Consider the following 17,500-nt stretch of genomic DNA (forward strand, 5'->3'; position numbering starts at 1 on the left):
GTGTGTGTCTGTGTGTGTGTGTCTGTGTCTGTGTGTGTCTGTGTGTGTGTGTGTGTGTGTGTGTATGTGTGTGAGTGTGTATGTGTGTATGTGTGTATGTGTGTGTGTGTGTGTGTGTGTGTGTGTGTGTGTGTGTGTGTGTGTGTGTGTGAGTGTGTCTGTGTGTGTGTCTGTGTGTGTGTGTGTGTGTGTGTGTCTGTGTGTCTTTGTGTGTGTGTGTGTGTGTGTTTCTGTGTCTGTGTGTGTGTGTGTGTGTGTGTGTGTCTGTGTGTCTGTGTGTCTGTGTGTGTGTGTGTGTGTGTCTGTGTGTCTGTGTGTGTGTGTGTGTGTGTGTGTCTGTGTGTCTGTGTGTCTTTGTGTGTGTGTGTGTGTGTGTGTGTTTCTGTGTCTGTGTGTGTGTGTGTGTGTGTGTGTGTGTGTGTGTGTGTGTGTGTGTGTGTGTGAGTGTGTCTGTGTGTGTGTCTGTGTGTGTGTGTGTGTGTGTGTGTCTGTGTGTCTGTGTGTCTTTGTGTGTGTGTGTGTGTGTGTTTCTGTGTCTGTGTGTGTGTCTGTGTGTGTGTCTGTGTGTCTGTGTGTGTGTGTGTGTGTGTGTGTGTGTGTGTGTGTGTGTGTGTGTGTGTGTGTGTGTGTGTGTGTGTGTGTCTCACTGTCTCCGTCGCAGAAGTTTCTGAAACTCCTTCAGGTCTCTCTCCAGCGAGGGGAACTCATAAATGTCTTCGAGCACGTATCGATACAGCGTCTGCACAAGAAGAAGAAAGATTTACATTAGTACTTGATCGAGCAGTGGATGATCAGAATCAATAACTTCTCCCGTTGGGATGAATGTGTAACAACAAGCCGGACATTGACGGCAGAACTGCCTTCTATTGCAATGTATCAATTAATAAAATAATATAAAATGCAAAGATTTGCTACAACTTTATCACATTTGTGACCCTGGAGCACAAAACCTTAAAAGTCTTAAGTGTCAATTTTTTTAAATTGGGATTTATGCATCATCTGAACGCTGAATAAATCATCTTTCCATTGATGTATGGTTTGTTTGGAGAACTATATTTGGAGGAGATGCAACTATTAGAAAATCTGGAATCTGAGGGAGCAAAAAAATCTAAATATTGAGAAAATCATCTTTAAAGTTGTTCAAAATAAGTTCTTAGCAATGCATATTACTAGTCAAAAAATAAGTTTTGATGTATTTACAGTTGGACATTGACTAAATATCTTCATGGAACATGATCTTTACTTAATATCCTAATGATTTTTGGCATAAAAGAAAAATCAAAATTTTGACCCATACAATGTATTTTTGGCTATTGCTACAAATATACCCCAGAGACTTAAGACTGCTTTTGTGCTCCAGGGTCACAGATTCTTATTTAAACAAAACTCTTGACTGCCTTAAAGATTTAATATATATTTCAACATTGCACACTAAAAAAAAAAACATTAAAAATTTTCATATCATTAGATAAATATCCACAATTATCATTTGAAAAATCTACAAAAGACTGAGAAGTGCTACATGATGTTAAAACATAACACTGTGTCTTTATTGTGTTAGAGACACCTAAACAATCAAACAGTTTGATCGATGTGCATAAAAGACTCTTACAAGTGTTTTCTGTAATAAATCATTCTAAAGCTTTAGCTTTTATTATATTTTCAGCTTGTTTTCATGTTAACCTTAGTCAAAGTCTGTTTGTTGTGACCTATTGTAATTTTATTGTTTTTTGCTTATTAGTGTTTTTTATATTTATACATGTACAGTAGCTTTGTTTTATTTCAATTTCATTTCAGTAATTTTAGTACTTCAATATAAATGAATTTATTTCAATTAGTTAACAAGGCAACATTTCTAGTTTTTAAGTTTTTCATCTAATCATTATCTACATTTTTAAATTGAACTGAATTGTATTTTTTATTTCAACTAATTCTTCACTGAATGAACTCACTGAATCTAATAAATTATCTGATTATAATTCTATATGTAATTTTATTTTACTTCAGTTTAGTTTTAGTCATTTTAGTACTTCAACTTAATAAACTTATTTAGTCAGTCACCAAGGCAATATTTCTTATTTTTAAGTTTTTAAATCTAGGTTTTTAATTTAATTTAATTTAATTTAATTTAATTTAATTTAATTTAATTTAATTTAATTTAATTTAATTTAATTTAATTTAATTTAATTCTTTATTTTACCTTAAACATTTTTTAATTAAATAAATTGAATTATTTTATTTAAAAATTAACAAAAATATTTTAGTTTAGTTATAACTAACAATAACAACGCACCACTACCAAAACACAAAATCTCCTTCAATTTGTGACTGAATCACACATAAACTACATTTAGCACATGTTACTGTTGTTAATAAAAGTACATTTTATATGCATCTCAGCTCAAGCTCTTTACTGTCAAATGTGCATTATGAATAAATTAACGTAAGATTATTAGTAACTGCGTTTATTAATGCAAAACAATTGTAATCACCACCAACTCAAACACTAGTCTGGAGCCCTGTGTGCTCTATATAAAAGCAGAATTCTGAAGAAAAACTCGTTTGGATGCCGACTAAATGTGTGTTTGGACCTTGCCAGCACACTGGGCAGTAAAGGGGGTGACTTATTACCCAGCATGCACTGGGGATGTACTTTATAATAGTGTGCATTCCCTCAATGCACGCTGGATGATATCAGTGCACAAATGCATTAACTTGAATAAAAGTTATTATATATTATATAAATATAAATATCTAAATATAAAACAATAATAATAAATCTACAATATGATTAAATACTGTACTGACAGTTTTGGATTCAAATATAAAAAAATATACAAATATAAACATTTAATCTTTTTTTATTTTTAATAAATATAGTGTAAAATATCACTGACAGTCTTACATTAAAATATAAAAAAATATATAAAAAATATTATATATCTATAAAAACATTAATAGAAATATAAGTAAATATTGTGCAAGTAAATATCACTGACAGTTTATAAAAAAAAATAGTTTTTAAAATATTACAATAATATATTAATAAAGTCATCTAAATAAAAAAAATGAAAATGTTAAATACTGGTAGAACTTTCACTGACTGTCTTGAAAAAATATTGTAAAATATTAAAATAATATTTTAATATTAAATATAATTTTTAATAACAGACTTGCAATTTTTTTTAAAATATTAAGTAAATGCGGAATGCAAACATATTTTTTTTTTCATTTGAACACATCTTGTAATACGTGCTTATTTTACACATCTTTGCTTATGATCATAGCACAGGTTTCTCTCCATCATATCCTCTTCTGAAAACACAGATCAGGTGACCGATGTTAAAAACAGATGTTGCCACTGTTATCAAATCACGTCAGTAACACACAGATTCCCCTGAAGCCTGTAGGTTATGCATTAAATCTGATGTTGTGTTCTCAGAGTGTTCTGACCTTCATGAAGAGCTTGACGTTCTCCTCGTCTCGCAGGAAGTCCTTGTACAGCGTGCTCCACTGAGACACCAGGTGCAGTACCTTCCTCTTCCTGTAGAGAGCCTCCTTCCCCTCCTCCTTCCCCCGACAGCGCTTCGTACAGTAGGTGAGATCCAGTTAAAGACCAAAACCAACACACACACACACACACACATACACGGCTTCAGAGGAACACACACACACACACACACACGGCTTCAGCTCAGTAATCAAACACACTCTCTACATGATCTTCAGTGGTGTGAAAGCCTCTGGATGGCTGTGTTTGGTGCGATCTGAAGGATATTGTCCCAGCAGCGCCTGACACAGCTCACTGGTGGACATGAACACCAGATACGTCAGCAGGAAGTCATCCAGAAGTGTTTCTGAAACAGATGAAGGATGTTCCCATCAGCAGATATTAACACACTCTCCTGGAAGAAGACTCATTAGTGCTGAGTGATCACACGAGCCTCACTATCACAACTAGATCCTGACACCAAGGACTGTTCGGCTCAAAACTTATCCTGCATTTCCTGTTGAGGAAAGTGACTTCACCAAACCTCTCTGATTTTACCCGGTGGAGGATCAAATGGATATTAGATGGATCTGAACTTCCAACAAAGACCAAAACCTCCGGTCAGACTCCAAACTAATGAATATGAATATGCAAATCAGCTCCTAAATGTCACTATTAAAACATTTTCACTCCAAAGCACCAAGAGAGTCTTCAATAGATTTTTTTAATTACAAATATGAAATATTTATTATAAATGTTATATTAAATATGTAATATATATGCATTTATATTGTGTAAAATACTTATATAAATATATATATATATAAATGTAATGAAAATAGTACATAAATATTAAATATATTGAATAAATCAATTCAACCCACTTGCAAAAGAAAAAAATATTTTAAAAAAATATTTAAATACATAAATATAAATTATTTGTTAATATTGTGTAAAACACAGTTTTACTGACAGTCCTAAATATTATATGTAAATAATTAAAATATAACAAATAGATTTAAAATTTTGTTAATATTGTATAAAATATGGATAGATTAATTTACCAAAAAATAATAGCTTTGAATGAAAATTATAAAAATACAAAAAAATGTTTTTTTTACACTTACATAGTACATATTTTTTTACATACAGTATATATTGTGTAAAGATATGCAGTCTGTCTTGTAATCAAATGTATGTGGTTACCAAAACAATTAAAATGCATTTCATTTAGATCATCTCTTTTTCTTTAAATACCTCGAAAGTTTTGACTTTGATCAAGTTTCTGCGTCAGACTGAGCCCATCACACGCTCTCCAAGCCACTCGATCTCACTCTCATTCAAACTCCTGATGATTTCATTTACACCTCTGTCTTTTTTCTGAAAACACCCCTGAGCGAGTCTCTGAACAATTATCACTGAACAGCGACGCATGTCTGAACAGAGTTATTCTTCCCCGCTTGACATTTTACTGTACATCATCATCATGCTGCTTAAGCATTCAACGTTTAAAGGCAATAATCTAATATCAGCGAGTGTCTGATGAGAAACCACCTCAAAAATTAATGCGCTTGAGTTAAAAGTCACACTATTGGGTTTTAACAAACTGCATTAGGTCTTTCTCTCCTTTTATTGGCTTGAAGCTCATTTTAAAGCTAAACACCGCTGCCAACACACCGGTAATTACCCAGGATGCACTGCACTGCCGGGATAATTTATGGCCTATGGGTGTGTTATACAAAACACAAGGGTCATTGAATTACACTCATACATTAAATATACACATGCACAAACACGCATGCACACAGAAAAACCCATTATCTTGCTGCTTTTCTCTGGTTTGGTGAAACCTCACATTGCCGCTCAGCATTTTCTCTTTATTTGGGGTCTTTAATTCAATGCAAACACTAAAAACCTTTAGTTAAATGCATGTGAACTTCAAAAACGAGACTATACTGCACTGCAGAGGATTTATAGCGACAACTAGACTTATAGAGAAACTGCTGTGAATTTGCATTGCATTTTGGATTAGATATTGCATTGCATTGACTAAATAACCTCATCCGAGCATCAGAAACTAAACACACACTTGCTATCAGAATGCACACGTTGTGCATACACACTCATTGAATAATTATGCTTTTGCATGCATAAAAGGTCTTTTGAAAGGTTTTGCATGCACAACTTCAGAAACATCCTCAGAAAGTCACACCAGAAAGCAAAAGAAACCCGTCGGCGTTGAGAAACAAAGCATTCCTGATGTGTTTATGGACAGAGGCGTTCTGACACGCCACGCGCTGAATTACTGATAAGAGTTCACCTGAACACTGGCCACAAAGATCACCGCAAATCATCTGAGTTACGTTTCTAAATGAGTTCTGATGCTACTGTATTCAACTAGAAATCATAAGCTATTTAGGTGATTATTTTAGGCTGGTAAGAGAAAGCCATAATGGTCCAAAAGGTGTGATTATTGCCACCGATATTTATTCATAGAGATCTAATAGCTTAATGAGGAAAAACATTATATATATGACATTATAAGGAATGATCATTTGGGGAAAAAAAACTAAACGTGTCTCTTAAACAAAACAAGTATTATTTTATAGTATATATTATTTTATAATTATATTAACTTGATAATTATCAACTACGGTGCTATCATAATAAAAAAAATTATGACATTATATTTAATGTATATATTTAATTTATATTTCAAATGTAATCTAAACATATTGTAATATATTATACATTTTATGTATACATAATATATTAACACAATGGATAATTATTATTTCAATGAAATATTTAAAACTATTATTTTTTACTTAATATAATTTAGTATTTTATATAGTATGTATTATTTATACTTAATATTTGATATTACATTATATATTATTATATTGTATACTAAGTATATAATATAATTAGCTAATTATTAAAATATCTATTAAAATATTTATTATAAACTTTATGTATATATATATATATAATATTGTGTACTAAGTTTATATAATACATATTATATGATACACTACTATTTATATATAAAATAATAATATATGCATTAATATAATATTTTTACTTTTTTTGTGTGTGTGTTTGTGTATAAATTAGTTAATTATTAAAATATAAATAATATAAATTAAAATCTATATTATGCAGACAGATAGATTAAACATTAAAAAGATAGAAATATGCATTAAATATACATTTACTGTATTGCAACTGTAATGATTATAATTATTTGTATGTACATTTATTATCTTATGTTAACGTAAAATAGTAATAAAACAGTTCTTACCTGAGATATTAAAATTATTATTATTCTTCATTATAAAAATTATTTTAAAAAAATTATAATAAATAAAAATTAATTTCATATGTAATATAATTTAAGTATAAGTTGAAGAATAAGTTATCTAGTATAGTAAATCTTGCTCTAATCTAATCTAAATCAAAAGAATGAAGTTCTGATGAATTAAAATACATTGATACATTAGTATCACAGTCGAATGTCAGATTACACAAATGAAGTCAGATTTGCATGCAGTGTTGAGGCTGGAGTCACTCACCCGCCTCTTTGCTCTCCGTCGCCCCCTGCAGCTCGTCCAGACGCAGGTCGCTCAGCAGGTGCTCCAGGATCTTCTGAGGCGTCCCGGACACCACCCTGTACCTGCGGGACACAGCAGAAGAGGAAGATTCGGATGGGTACTCGTCCGAGGAGGAGGAGGAGGAACACGTCCAACAAGAGTCGCTCCAGCACCGTCTGTTTACAACATAACCATCCTCATCCTCATCCTCATCCTCATCAATGTAACGGAAGTGAGGGATGTCAAACGTGTTGCTGTACTCCCAGTCTTCATCCTCCTCCGCCTGCGCAAGTGTGACGGGTCTGAGTTTCAGAAAAGTCTGCCGGTCCATCGACTCCTGGACAGACTTGAACCTACCTGAAAACACTCTGTGTGCAGCAAAACGCACAGATCGCACACAAACACATCTTAAGAAACATGCACACGCAAGCTGTCAGCGGATCCACCTCAAGCTGTAATGAGGAAGCAAACATCAGGAATGTGTTCAAGAGAGAGAGACTGATTGGAGGAGGGATGGTGCTTAAGGATATGTAAATAAAGGGGGCGTGGCCTCACCTCTTGTCTCCGTCCTCGTCTTTGACTCCAGCTGTTTGAGGAGACGCAGGATCTGAAGGGACTCTCTGGAGGACCAGTACATCCTGACCTCTCTCTTTCAGACAGACACGCACAGCACCTTCACCCTGCGCCTGGGAGAACGACACACAACCCAATCACAACCAACACGAATCAGTTACACACCAAAACACACTGGTTATCCGACTTAAATAGACGTTAAAGAAATAGTTCACTCAAAAACAAGCATTCTGTCATCATTCAGACCGAACTGAATCAACCGAGTCAACTGTAAAGAATGAATCATTCATGAATTACCCATAATACATGCCACGAAAAAACTAGAGCAAAGGTTTTCAGTTTTAACAGCTACTTAAATTTCATCCGGTTTGTCGCACAAGTCATAAGAACTACTTTAATGGTGCTTTTATGACACTTTTTGCCATTTCAATGAATATTTCACTTAAAAATGAACTTTCTATTATCACTTAGCCTGGCTGTTAACTGGATGAATTAATTCAATATTGACTCAAAAGAATGAATCCATCATGAATTTTTCATCACTACATCTCTCATTAATATGGAAAACATTAATAAAAAACTGCATTGAAAAGACAAGGTCAGATATTCTTCATACATTCTCATTTTATGTTTCATGAAAGAAAGTTAAACAGGTTTTGAATGACATTAAATGAGCAAATTATGACTATATTCATCTTTTTTTTTTTTTAAACTGTATTCATGTCAATGTTTTCATTCATATCTTTGGATAAGGATGATAAAATACTAATGTGTTCATTCTTTAATTGAAAAGCAAAAGCATTCAGTCACAAGCAACACAAACTCTCCTATTCAAAGAGACAAGGTGCCATCAAATGTCTCCAAAACTGACAAGTTCCTGCTTGCATTTCTATCACACTCAAACTCTCACTTTCAGTTTCAATTAAGCGACACGTCGTTAGGGAGAAACGGTCAGAATCACAATCCTTCGCACAGAAATATAATACACTGTCCAATAGTCAAACTCCACTAAATGCACAGAAATGCTTCTTCAATACGGCTGCTGTTATAGACCATCATAAACAACAAACTAACATTCAGAAATCAATTCTTGCTAAACGATCTATGCATTTATAAACGACTCGACCAGTGTCCGCTGATGCTCTAAACAACCTTTCAGCGGCACATCTGACGTGTTTCAGTGTGTTTGTGCACTTTCAGACGAGTCTGGACAGCAGTGTTTGAGGAAGATGAAAGGCAGGAAAAGGATTAGGAATAGCACACACACACACTGCAGTAAAGGAACAAAACGGTGATGGCACATCTGTGACAGATGCCAAGAAAGCATCCGCTGAAGTGACTCAATCTCTGACTGAACACCTTTACAGGTGAGTGAGGCCATAAGCTCCGCCCCCACATGAGCGTCTGTCTGTCTGGGAGCAGGGGGGCGGAGTCAGACGGGTGATGACATGCTCGACTGCAAAGTAGATCATCTGAACTGAACTGCCTCCAGTCACTTCTGCAAGGGTTCAAGTTTAACACCGTTTCGAAAGAAATGAGAATACGTGATGACACAAAATATGCCCTTAAAATAACGACCTCGTGGAATTTAAATTGGAGTTTTGAGGCTTTTAGTACATGTCTGTTAGCTTTGAACTCATTAAAAAGATTTATGTTTTTGAAAGAGTCTCTTCTGCTCACAAACACTGCAGTTTTTTATATATATATATTAAAAATCAGTAAAATATGTAATATTTTGAAATGTTTTTACCGTTTAGAATAACTGTTCTTTATGTGAATATCTGTTAAAATGTAATTTATTCCGGTGATCAAAGTTGACTTTTCAGCATCAATTAGAAATCATTCTAATCTGCTGAGCTGCTGCTCAAGAAACATTTCTTAATATTATCAGTGTTGAAAACAGTTGTGCTGCTTCATTTTATCACAGAAACCATGATCTTTGACGAATAGAAAGTTCAAAAGAACATCATTTATTTGAAAAATAAATCTTTTGTAACATTATAAATGTCTTTAATGGCACTTTATTAATAAAGAATAATATTAATTTATTGATTAATTTAATTTCTCCTTGAATAAGTGCTCATTTCTTAATTTGTTTTCTTTTACATAATCTGTGGATCTCAAAGAAATGTCTGGGTCATATTTCATCACTATTTTCATGACACTGTTTTTCCTCCAACATGATAAAATTATACAGTATACTGTGTATATACGTGTGTGTGTGTACTTTTAAGTATTTATATGACTTTTATGTCATTATGTTTCTTGATCTAAACTTAATTGATGGTGATTTTATAAAAAAAAAAACAATTGTGTCCCTGGAGCACAAAAGCAGTCTTAAGTCTCGGGGTATATTTGTAGCAATAGCCATAAATACATTGTATGGGTCAAAATTATAGATTTTTCTTTTATGCCAAAAATCATTAAGATATTATGTAAAGATCATTTAGTAAATTTCCATCCATAAATACATCAAACCTTCATTTTTGATGAGTAATATGCATTGCTAAGAATTCATCTGGACAAATTTAAAGATGATTTTCTCAATATTTAGATTTTTTTGCATCCTCAGATTCCAGATTTTCAAATAGTTGTATCTCAGCCAAATATTGTTCTATCCTAACAAACCATACATCAATGGAAATATTATTTATTCAGCTTTCAGTTGATGTATAAATCTCAATTCAGAGAAATCAGAGAACTTAAGACTCCAGGGTCACATTTAGTCTCCTCTTCCTGACCGGTTTCATGAGCTTCACTTCACTTGTGCTGATTTGGCATCTGTGTTGTAAACTAAACACTTAGCTATTTAAACAGAACAAGTCCTTCAAATATGTTCCAACCAACTTCTTTTCCTCCTCAAGAAATACTAACAAAAATGAAAAAGCAAGCATTTCATGCAATCGACGCAAACATCCTCGGCTTGGTTCAAAACCCTGGACAAAATGTTCTGGAACAATATACAGCATCCATTAGCAACTAAAACTCTCCTTCATCGTTGAACGATCTTCAGTCGAGAGTCTGCTGTGAGTGATGATTGGTCACTCAGCCGCCCTCCTGTGGAGCAAAGGATGCTGGGACGCCGCAGGAGGCACCTGTCAAGCATCAGACCGTGGGGACTGGAAACAGATGAATTATCTGTGCTCAGACAGACACAAACATGACCTCTGACCTCCTACTGAACATCACGACCCCCTCGGAATTCTCTGTAACTTAACCGGAATTCCAAAAAAAGATGAAGATTCCAAAAATACTCGCAGTCTGACCGCAAATTATTCAAAGCCGAAAACAAACACGGAATGTTTCCCAAACATTCCCGAAAGCTCCAAAGCAAACGTGGATATCAGATCGCGTCTGCGCTGCTCCATCCTGCAAATGTGTTTATAAAAAGCAACACTAATAAAGATTTTACTGCAGTTACGCTACTCCATGGAAAAACACCTTCATTAACAAACACCAGGCCGAATGCTGCTGGGAAAAAAAAGTTGGCGATGCAAACGATAACAAATAGTTGATCTGCTTTGACCATGTTGTTTCTCTAGAGCCTTTCCAAAATCAACATGCTGAGTACTGCTCTTATGTGTGCACGCATTTAAACGTCAATGCACGAAAGATGCATTTTTTCCAGTGAGAGCATTACGTAACAGAAGCGGTACATTATGAATTATTAAATGAGTCTCATAGGATCTGCAGGAACACAATAATAAAATAATAACATTAAAAAAGCCTGTGATGCTGAATCTGGTCAGGAGATGCAACAGGAAAGTCAATTATAATGTTTGGCGTCATTTTGTAACCACAGGCTGACCATCAGAGTGAAGTATTTCAGAGATAATGAGGGTTCAGCGCTCACCCAGAACCAACCCGATTATATCATAACCACATCAGATTACTACAGACGCATGAAACCAGAGCTTCCCACCGTCCGGTTCCTGTAGGAAAACCCCATCCCTGGTTCTCCGGGATGTTACCTCATCACCTGATCTCTTCTTCCTCTCAGTCTTACATTTACAGTACAGTTATGCATCTGGCAGATGCTTTTATTAAAAGCATTCAGGGTTGGCATTTTATCAGTTCATGCATTCCCTGAGATTCAAAACCAAAATCTTTAAATCTTGCTTTACCAAACCAAAAATGTTCCTTTATAACAACCCAAAAAATAAATAAATAAATAAATAAATAAATAAAAAATAAAACATTTAAAATTATATTACCTGGTCTCAGTAGAAAAAAAGTATTTAAAAATCTTGTAAAAAAAAAAAAAAATGTATAATTTCATAAAAAAGTTAAATGCAATCTTTAGCAAATCTCATATATATTTTTAATAATAGACACAATATATTTAATAATATATTTATTTATGTTTTTATCTATTTCATAAATTATATTATACAATCATTTTCAGGTTTTAGTGGTTAATTATTATTATTTTTTGTTTAAAGCACTAACTATACTACCATGCAAAATATATTTTAAGAAATTATTTTTTTTTAAGCAAAGACGCATTAAATTGATCAAAAGTGACAGTGAAGACATTTCTAATGTTTCTAAGATTTCTGTTTCTAATGACATTTCTAAGATTTCTATTTCAAATAAACACTGATCTTTTGAACTCTCTGTTCAATCAAAGAATCCTGAAAAATAAAACGCATCACCGTTTCCACAAACATATTGGGCAGCACAACATTTATAATAATCGGGAATGTTTCTTGAGCAGTAAATCATCATATTTTCATGATTTCTGAAGATCATGTGACTCTGAAGACTGGAGGAATGATGCTGGAAATACATCACAGAAATAAATTATATTTTAACAGATATTCACATAGAAAACAGCTGTTTTAAATTGCAATAATATTTTGCAATTTTTACTATATTTCTGATCAAATAAATGAAGCCATGGTGAGCAGAAGAGACTCTTTCAAAACATTAAATTGCACTTTTAATTGCATGGTTAAATGCCTGGTTTAATACTCCATAAGCATATTTTAGTTCTCAAGAAAGCGTCACTAGCTTGAGCAGCTGTGTTACACTACAGACTAATGACAGTGTGTGAGCTGCAGTTGTGGAGCATCAGCGGGACAGAGGTGTGTGTTTAAGTCTCCACCTGTCCTGCGGGTCAGGGGTTAATATTCGTTCTCACGCTGGGTGGAGAACCAGGCCAGAGACCTTGCTGACGTCCAGCGCTGAGCAAAGAGAGGACAGGAAAGGCGAGAGGAAGCACTCACTGTTCCCTTCCTGCGTTTCTGCACAGAGAGCGATAGTGTGTTTGTGTGTGTGTGTGTGTGTGTGTGTGTGTGTGTGCTGCTGTTTCCTTAATCATGCCAGAAAGTTGCACAGAAAACTCCCATGATCCTGTAAAAGCCAAAGGACAAAATCTTCACTCTAAACAATGCAACCAGAGCGAAACACACCAAACAAACTCCACCTAAAGCCACGGCTCCAGCCCTGCTCTCCTGAAGGAAATCCCTTTATATAATGATTTGAGTACAAGGGCTGCCTGGAGATCTTTTTAAGGAAAAGATGAATGAACGAAGCTCTTCTTCAGTCTCTGCGTCTCCGGGCCTAAAACCACACATTCATGAAAAGAAACAATGCAACACTTCTGTCCAAATCTAACATGAGCTGCATTATGTCAGTCCAATAAGAGCCACGGTTCCTGAGGGATCTGGAGAACTTTATCTCTTTCAGAAGCCCTGGAGAACATTACGCTACAGGAAGATGTTGGTATTCTTTCTTTCAGGATGAAAGTTTTACGCTTGACCTGACTTGTCAATCAAAATAAATGGCATTTTTGCTACAGACAATTGGAAGACTGGAAGTGCCACTCACAGCAGATGTAAAATGGTATCAACAGTCAGTTTATTATTTATATATATATAATATATATGCTTTTCTTAACTTGAACTAAAGCAAAAACTATTAAAAAACAGAAATTAAATAAGATTTGGTTTTGTAGGTTTGATATTAAGCAAAAATGTTGCCTTGGGAACTGACTGGAATAAAATAAGATTAAGATGAAATATAAAAATGACTAAAACTTAAATTAAAATTACAATGAAAACTAAAATAGAAAAGCTATTTCAAAATATGAATACTTTAATAATATATAAACAATACTAGATTAACATTGATATTTATACAGTTATACAAAATTAAATCTAAATAGAAAATTAATAATAATTATAAAAATATTTAAAGCACATAACAAAATTAACAAAATTGTAAATAATATTCAAATGAAAGGTTATTCAAAATATGAATGAATAGTACTATAATATTATATAAACAATGCTAAATTAACACTGATATTTATACAAAAAAATGTAAGTTAAAAAGAAAATAATGAAAATAACAAAAGCACATAACAAAACTTACACGGAAATTAAAATGAAAACTGAAAATATAAAAATAACAGCTAATTCAAAATGTGAATTAATACTATAATAGTATATAAATAGCAAATTAACACTGATATCTATACAAAAATGTTAAAAATAAACAGAAATGCAGAAAAAACTAATAAAAATTACAAACATGCATGACAAATTTACTAAATAGAAAACTGAAAAATAAAAATAACGTTAATTAAAATATTAATACATACTATAATAGTATATAAAAAACACTGAAATTTTAATATTGCATTCCTTAAAGTGATGCATGTCTGAGAGAAAACAGAAAATGAGACTAAAAAGAGGCGGAACCTGAATTTAAAGGGGCGGGGCTTGATTTTACCAATAAGGAGTTGATTGGATCGTGAAAAGTGGGCGTTTACCAAAGGAGCTGCAGCTGGTCACAACAAAGCCTTTATGTTAAGAACATTCTTAGTTGTCATTTATAGTTAGAATATTAAATGTTTAGATAAAAATCAAGTGTTTTCTAAACCCAAGGCGGTCCAAACTCACTTTACACACAGACGAATCAGAGCCAGATCTGAAAGATGACGGCTGAAGCCTGATGCATTTGTAAAAAGAGCAGAAAACTGTTGTGTCCTGAGGCTCAGTCACACAGATTAAGAGAGGTTTTAGTCATGAGAAATGATTAATCGGAGGAAACAAGGACTCTCTGAGAGACACATAGAGAGATGACAAGTCCAGCCACGCTGATGCATGAACGAGGCTCAGGTTACACTGTGATTAACAGAAGACTCTCAGATCTGTGATCATCATCTCACACACGACACACTCCTCAACATAACATGGCTCCTTCTTATCAGTTCTGAGTGCTCGAGGTGCTTTACAGTTTGTTGGAGATATAAAGCTTTTGCTGTTTCAGGTTCTTCAGAGGTTCCTAGATACTGATAACACAACTGTATGCTCACAGATAAAGTAAATCAATTATTTCATGTATAATTTGCATAATTACTAGACTTAAGTAGTGAAAAACTAATAGCATTTTAAGTTAGACAGTCCAAAAAAAAAAAACAAGAAAATATTTGCGATTTATTTTAGCAAAATTAATTTGCATGAATGCATTATTGTAAATAATAATAATATAGTTTTTTTATTAGTATTATTATTATGCCTGTACACTTTTATTATTTTTACACATTATAAATATTGAAAATATATTGCAATTATTTATTTAGCAAAACAAATTTGCATGAATGCAGTGGTGTAAATAAGAATACATTTGAAAGATATTATTATTATTATTATTGAAAATGTATTGCAAATATATATACAAAATAAAATTGCATGAATACAGTGGTTTAAAAAATAATAATAATAAAAACAACAACAATAATAACTATAGCATATTATTCTTACTGCAAATAATTATTGTGCAAAATCAGTTTGCATGAATATAATGGTGTAAATAATAATAATAATATAACTATAGCTATACCGTATTATTATTACTGCAAATAATTATTTAACAAAATACATTTGCATGAATACAATGGGGAAAATACTACTACTACTAATAATACAACTATAGCATAGATTTATTATTACTACAAATATTTTGCAAAGCAAATTTGCATGAAGATACACAAATCAGTTATTAGAGACTATTTAAAATAACTTTAAAATAATTTGCCTGTGACATCAACTTATAAAACTCTTTCTGCTTCTTTATTTTTAAGAGTGCATCACCATTAGTAAACAGGACTTGAGAAGTGTTTTAAATACATCTCAAATACACCTCACCTGACCTCCTAACGTGACCCCTGACCTGCTGTTGCCATGCCAACAGGCTCAGGTGCGAGCGAGGGCTGTCCTACCTGAGCGGAGCGGTCCGGGAGCCGGTAGTTCTGGTTCTGGAGGAAGCGATAGCCGTCTTTGGCCAGACGCTGGACCATATCCAGCCGGGAGAAGTCCTCCGGAGCCCGGAGAGCACAGACGCCCGCCTGCTGCAGAACCGGAGGAAGAGAAAACAGATACTTCAGTCCACAATCCCACGACATCACGAGCACTCGATTCACTGTGTGAGAGACATCCTCTCGCTCACTCATCTGTGAGAGTTTCCACTGGAAGAAACTCTTAACGCATGGGAGAGTGTGTTTGAGGGACAGAGAGGGAGGGGCGTGTCTGTGTGGCTCCGCCCACAAGGAGGCGGGGACAGATGAATGACAGCATCCACACCTTAGAGAGAGTTTGACTGCTCTTAGGACTTTTAATCATATTTCGTAGTTACATTTATTTTGCTTGTATTTACGTCACATCATTTATTTATTATTCAAAGTAACATGTTGTAAAAAAAAACAATAAAAAAAACCACCAGTATTATTGTCAATAACTAAAACTATTTAAAATAAATTAATAAAAATTAATTAAAAATTAAATTAAAAAAAAGATTTTGGGGGGGGGGGCTGTGCTGTTCATGATTGCCAGGATGTTGTTGAAATAAATACGTTTTTTTATTATATAAAATATTTTTTATAAAAAAAGGAAATACTACAATTAACAAAAATTAAAATGAAAAAAAAAATATATATAAAAATGACAAAATCACATTACAAAATTACGAATTAAAATAAAATGAAAATTTTTAATATAAAAATAAAAGCTAATTTAAAATCTGAATAAATACTATAATAAAGAATATTATACACACACACACACAGAGATAAACTTATCATCAGAGTCCTGCTGTCCCTGTTTATTTACTCAGCGCTGTGTTTGGACTGGCCGAAACCACGGCAGGTTTCCTGTGAGTTAAAACCATCCCAGACTGGCACAGACACACAGCGCTGAGAAAACACAGCCTACAGCCATTCAGGAGAACAGAGATGGAGAAACACAAGCCGGAGCTCATGAATATGTCATGATAAACTCTGTGCTCCTTCAGCGGTAATACTGACGCTGAAATATTCATCATGAAGATCACATGACCAAACACACACACATCGTACTACACTGTTAGAGACAGCAGCTGCTTCAGAGACCATGTTTAAGATTGAACCAGTGATAATGCCATAGCAGCGCTTGCTTATTATGGAAAACATCACTTTTAACCGTTAAAATAAACCCAACCCTAAACGCTAACGTCACATGGTTTCGTATCAGTGTATTTTCTTTGAAAATGCAAACTCGAGAGTTTAACTGGAACTCACTGCAATATTGCATCAAAGTGAACTACATTTAAAACAAGTGAACGCATTTAAAACATTAATAAAAATTTTATTAAATTGTTTTGTAAAAATTTAATTAAACTACTTAATAGTAATTTTTAGTTTAAATTGTATTTTTTAAATAACATTATGCATAATCATTTTAATATTTAAAAAATCTGTGCAATATACACGCAAACTGGAAATAATTAATACAGTATAATGGCAATGATATACAGCGTATGCTATATGTAACAATATTTTTTAATAGTTTTTCTGTGCCAG

At 33.5% G+C, this 17,500-nt stretch overlaps 1 protein-coding gene across 1 annotated transcript in view; it reads right to left on the reverse strand.

Annotated features, from left to right (window-relative positions):
• The window catches only part of LOC132103895 (rap guanine nucleotide exchange factor 5-like), a 52,635-nt gene that overhangs the window by 11,423 nt on the left and 23,712 nt on the right, over positions 1-17,500 (reverse strand). The window contains exons 9-14 of the mRNA XM_059508956.1: positions 15,887-16,015; positions 7,639-7,769; positions 7,066-7,166; positions 3,779-3,857; positions 3,454-3,598; positions 648-739 (exon numbers count right to left, since the gene is read on the reverse strand). Coding sequence (XP_059364939.1) covers positions 648-739; positions 3,454-3,598; positions 3,779-3,857; positions 7,066-7,166; positions 7,639-7,769; positions 15,887-16,015 — 677 coding nt within the window. The remainder of the gene's footprint in view (positions 1-647; positions 740-3,453; positions 3,599-3,778; positions 3,858-7,065; positions 7,167-7,638; positions 7,770-15,886; positions 16,016-17,500) is intronic.

This window comes from Carassius carassius, chromosome 25 (genome assembly GCF_963082965.1).
Source record: "Carassius carassius chromosome 25, fCarCar2.1, whole genome shotgun sequence".
NCBI classification, from domain to species: domain Eukaryota; kingdom Metazoa; phylum Chordata; class Actinopteri; order Cypriniformes; family Cyprinidae; genus Carassius; species Carassius carassius.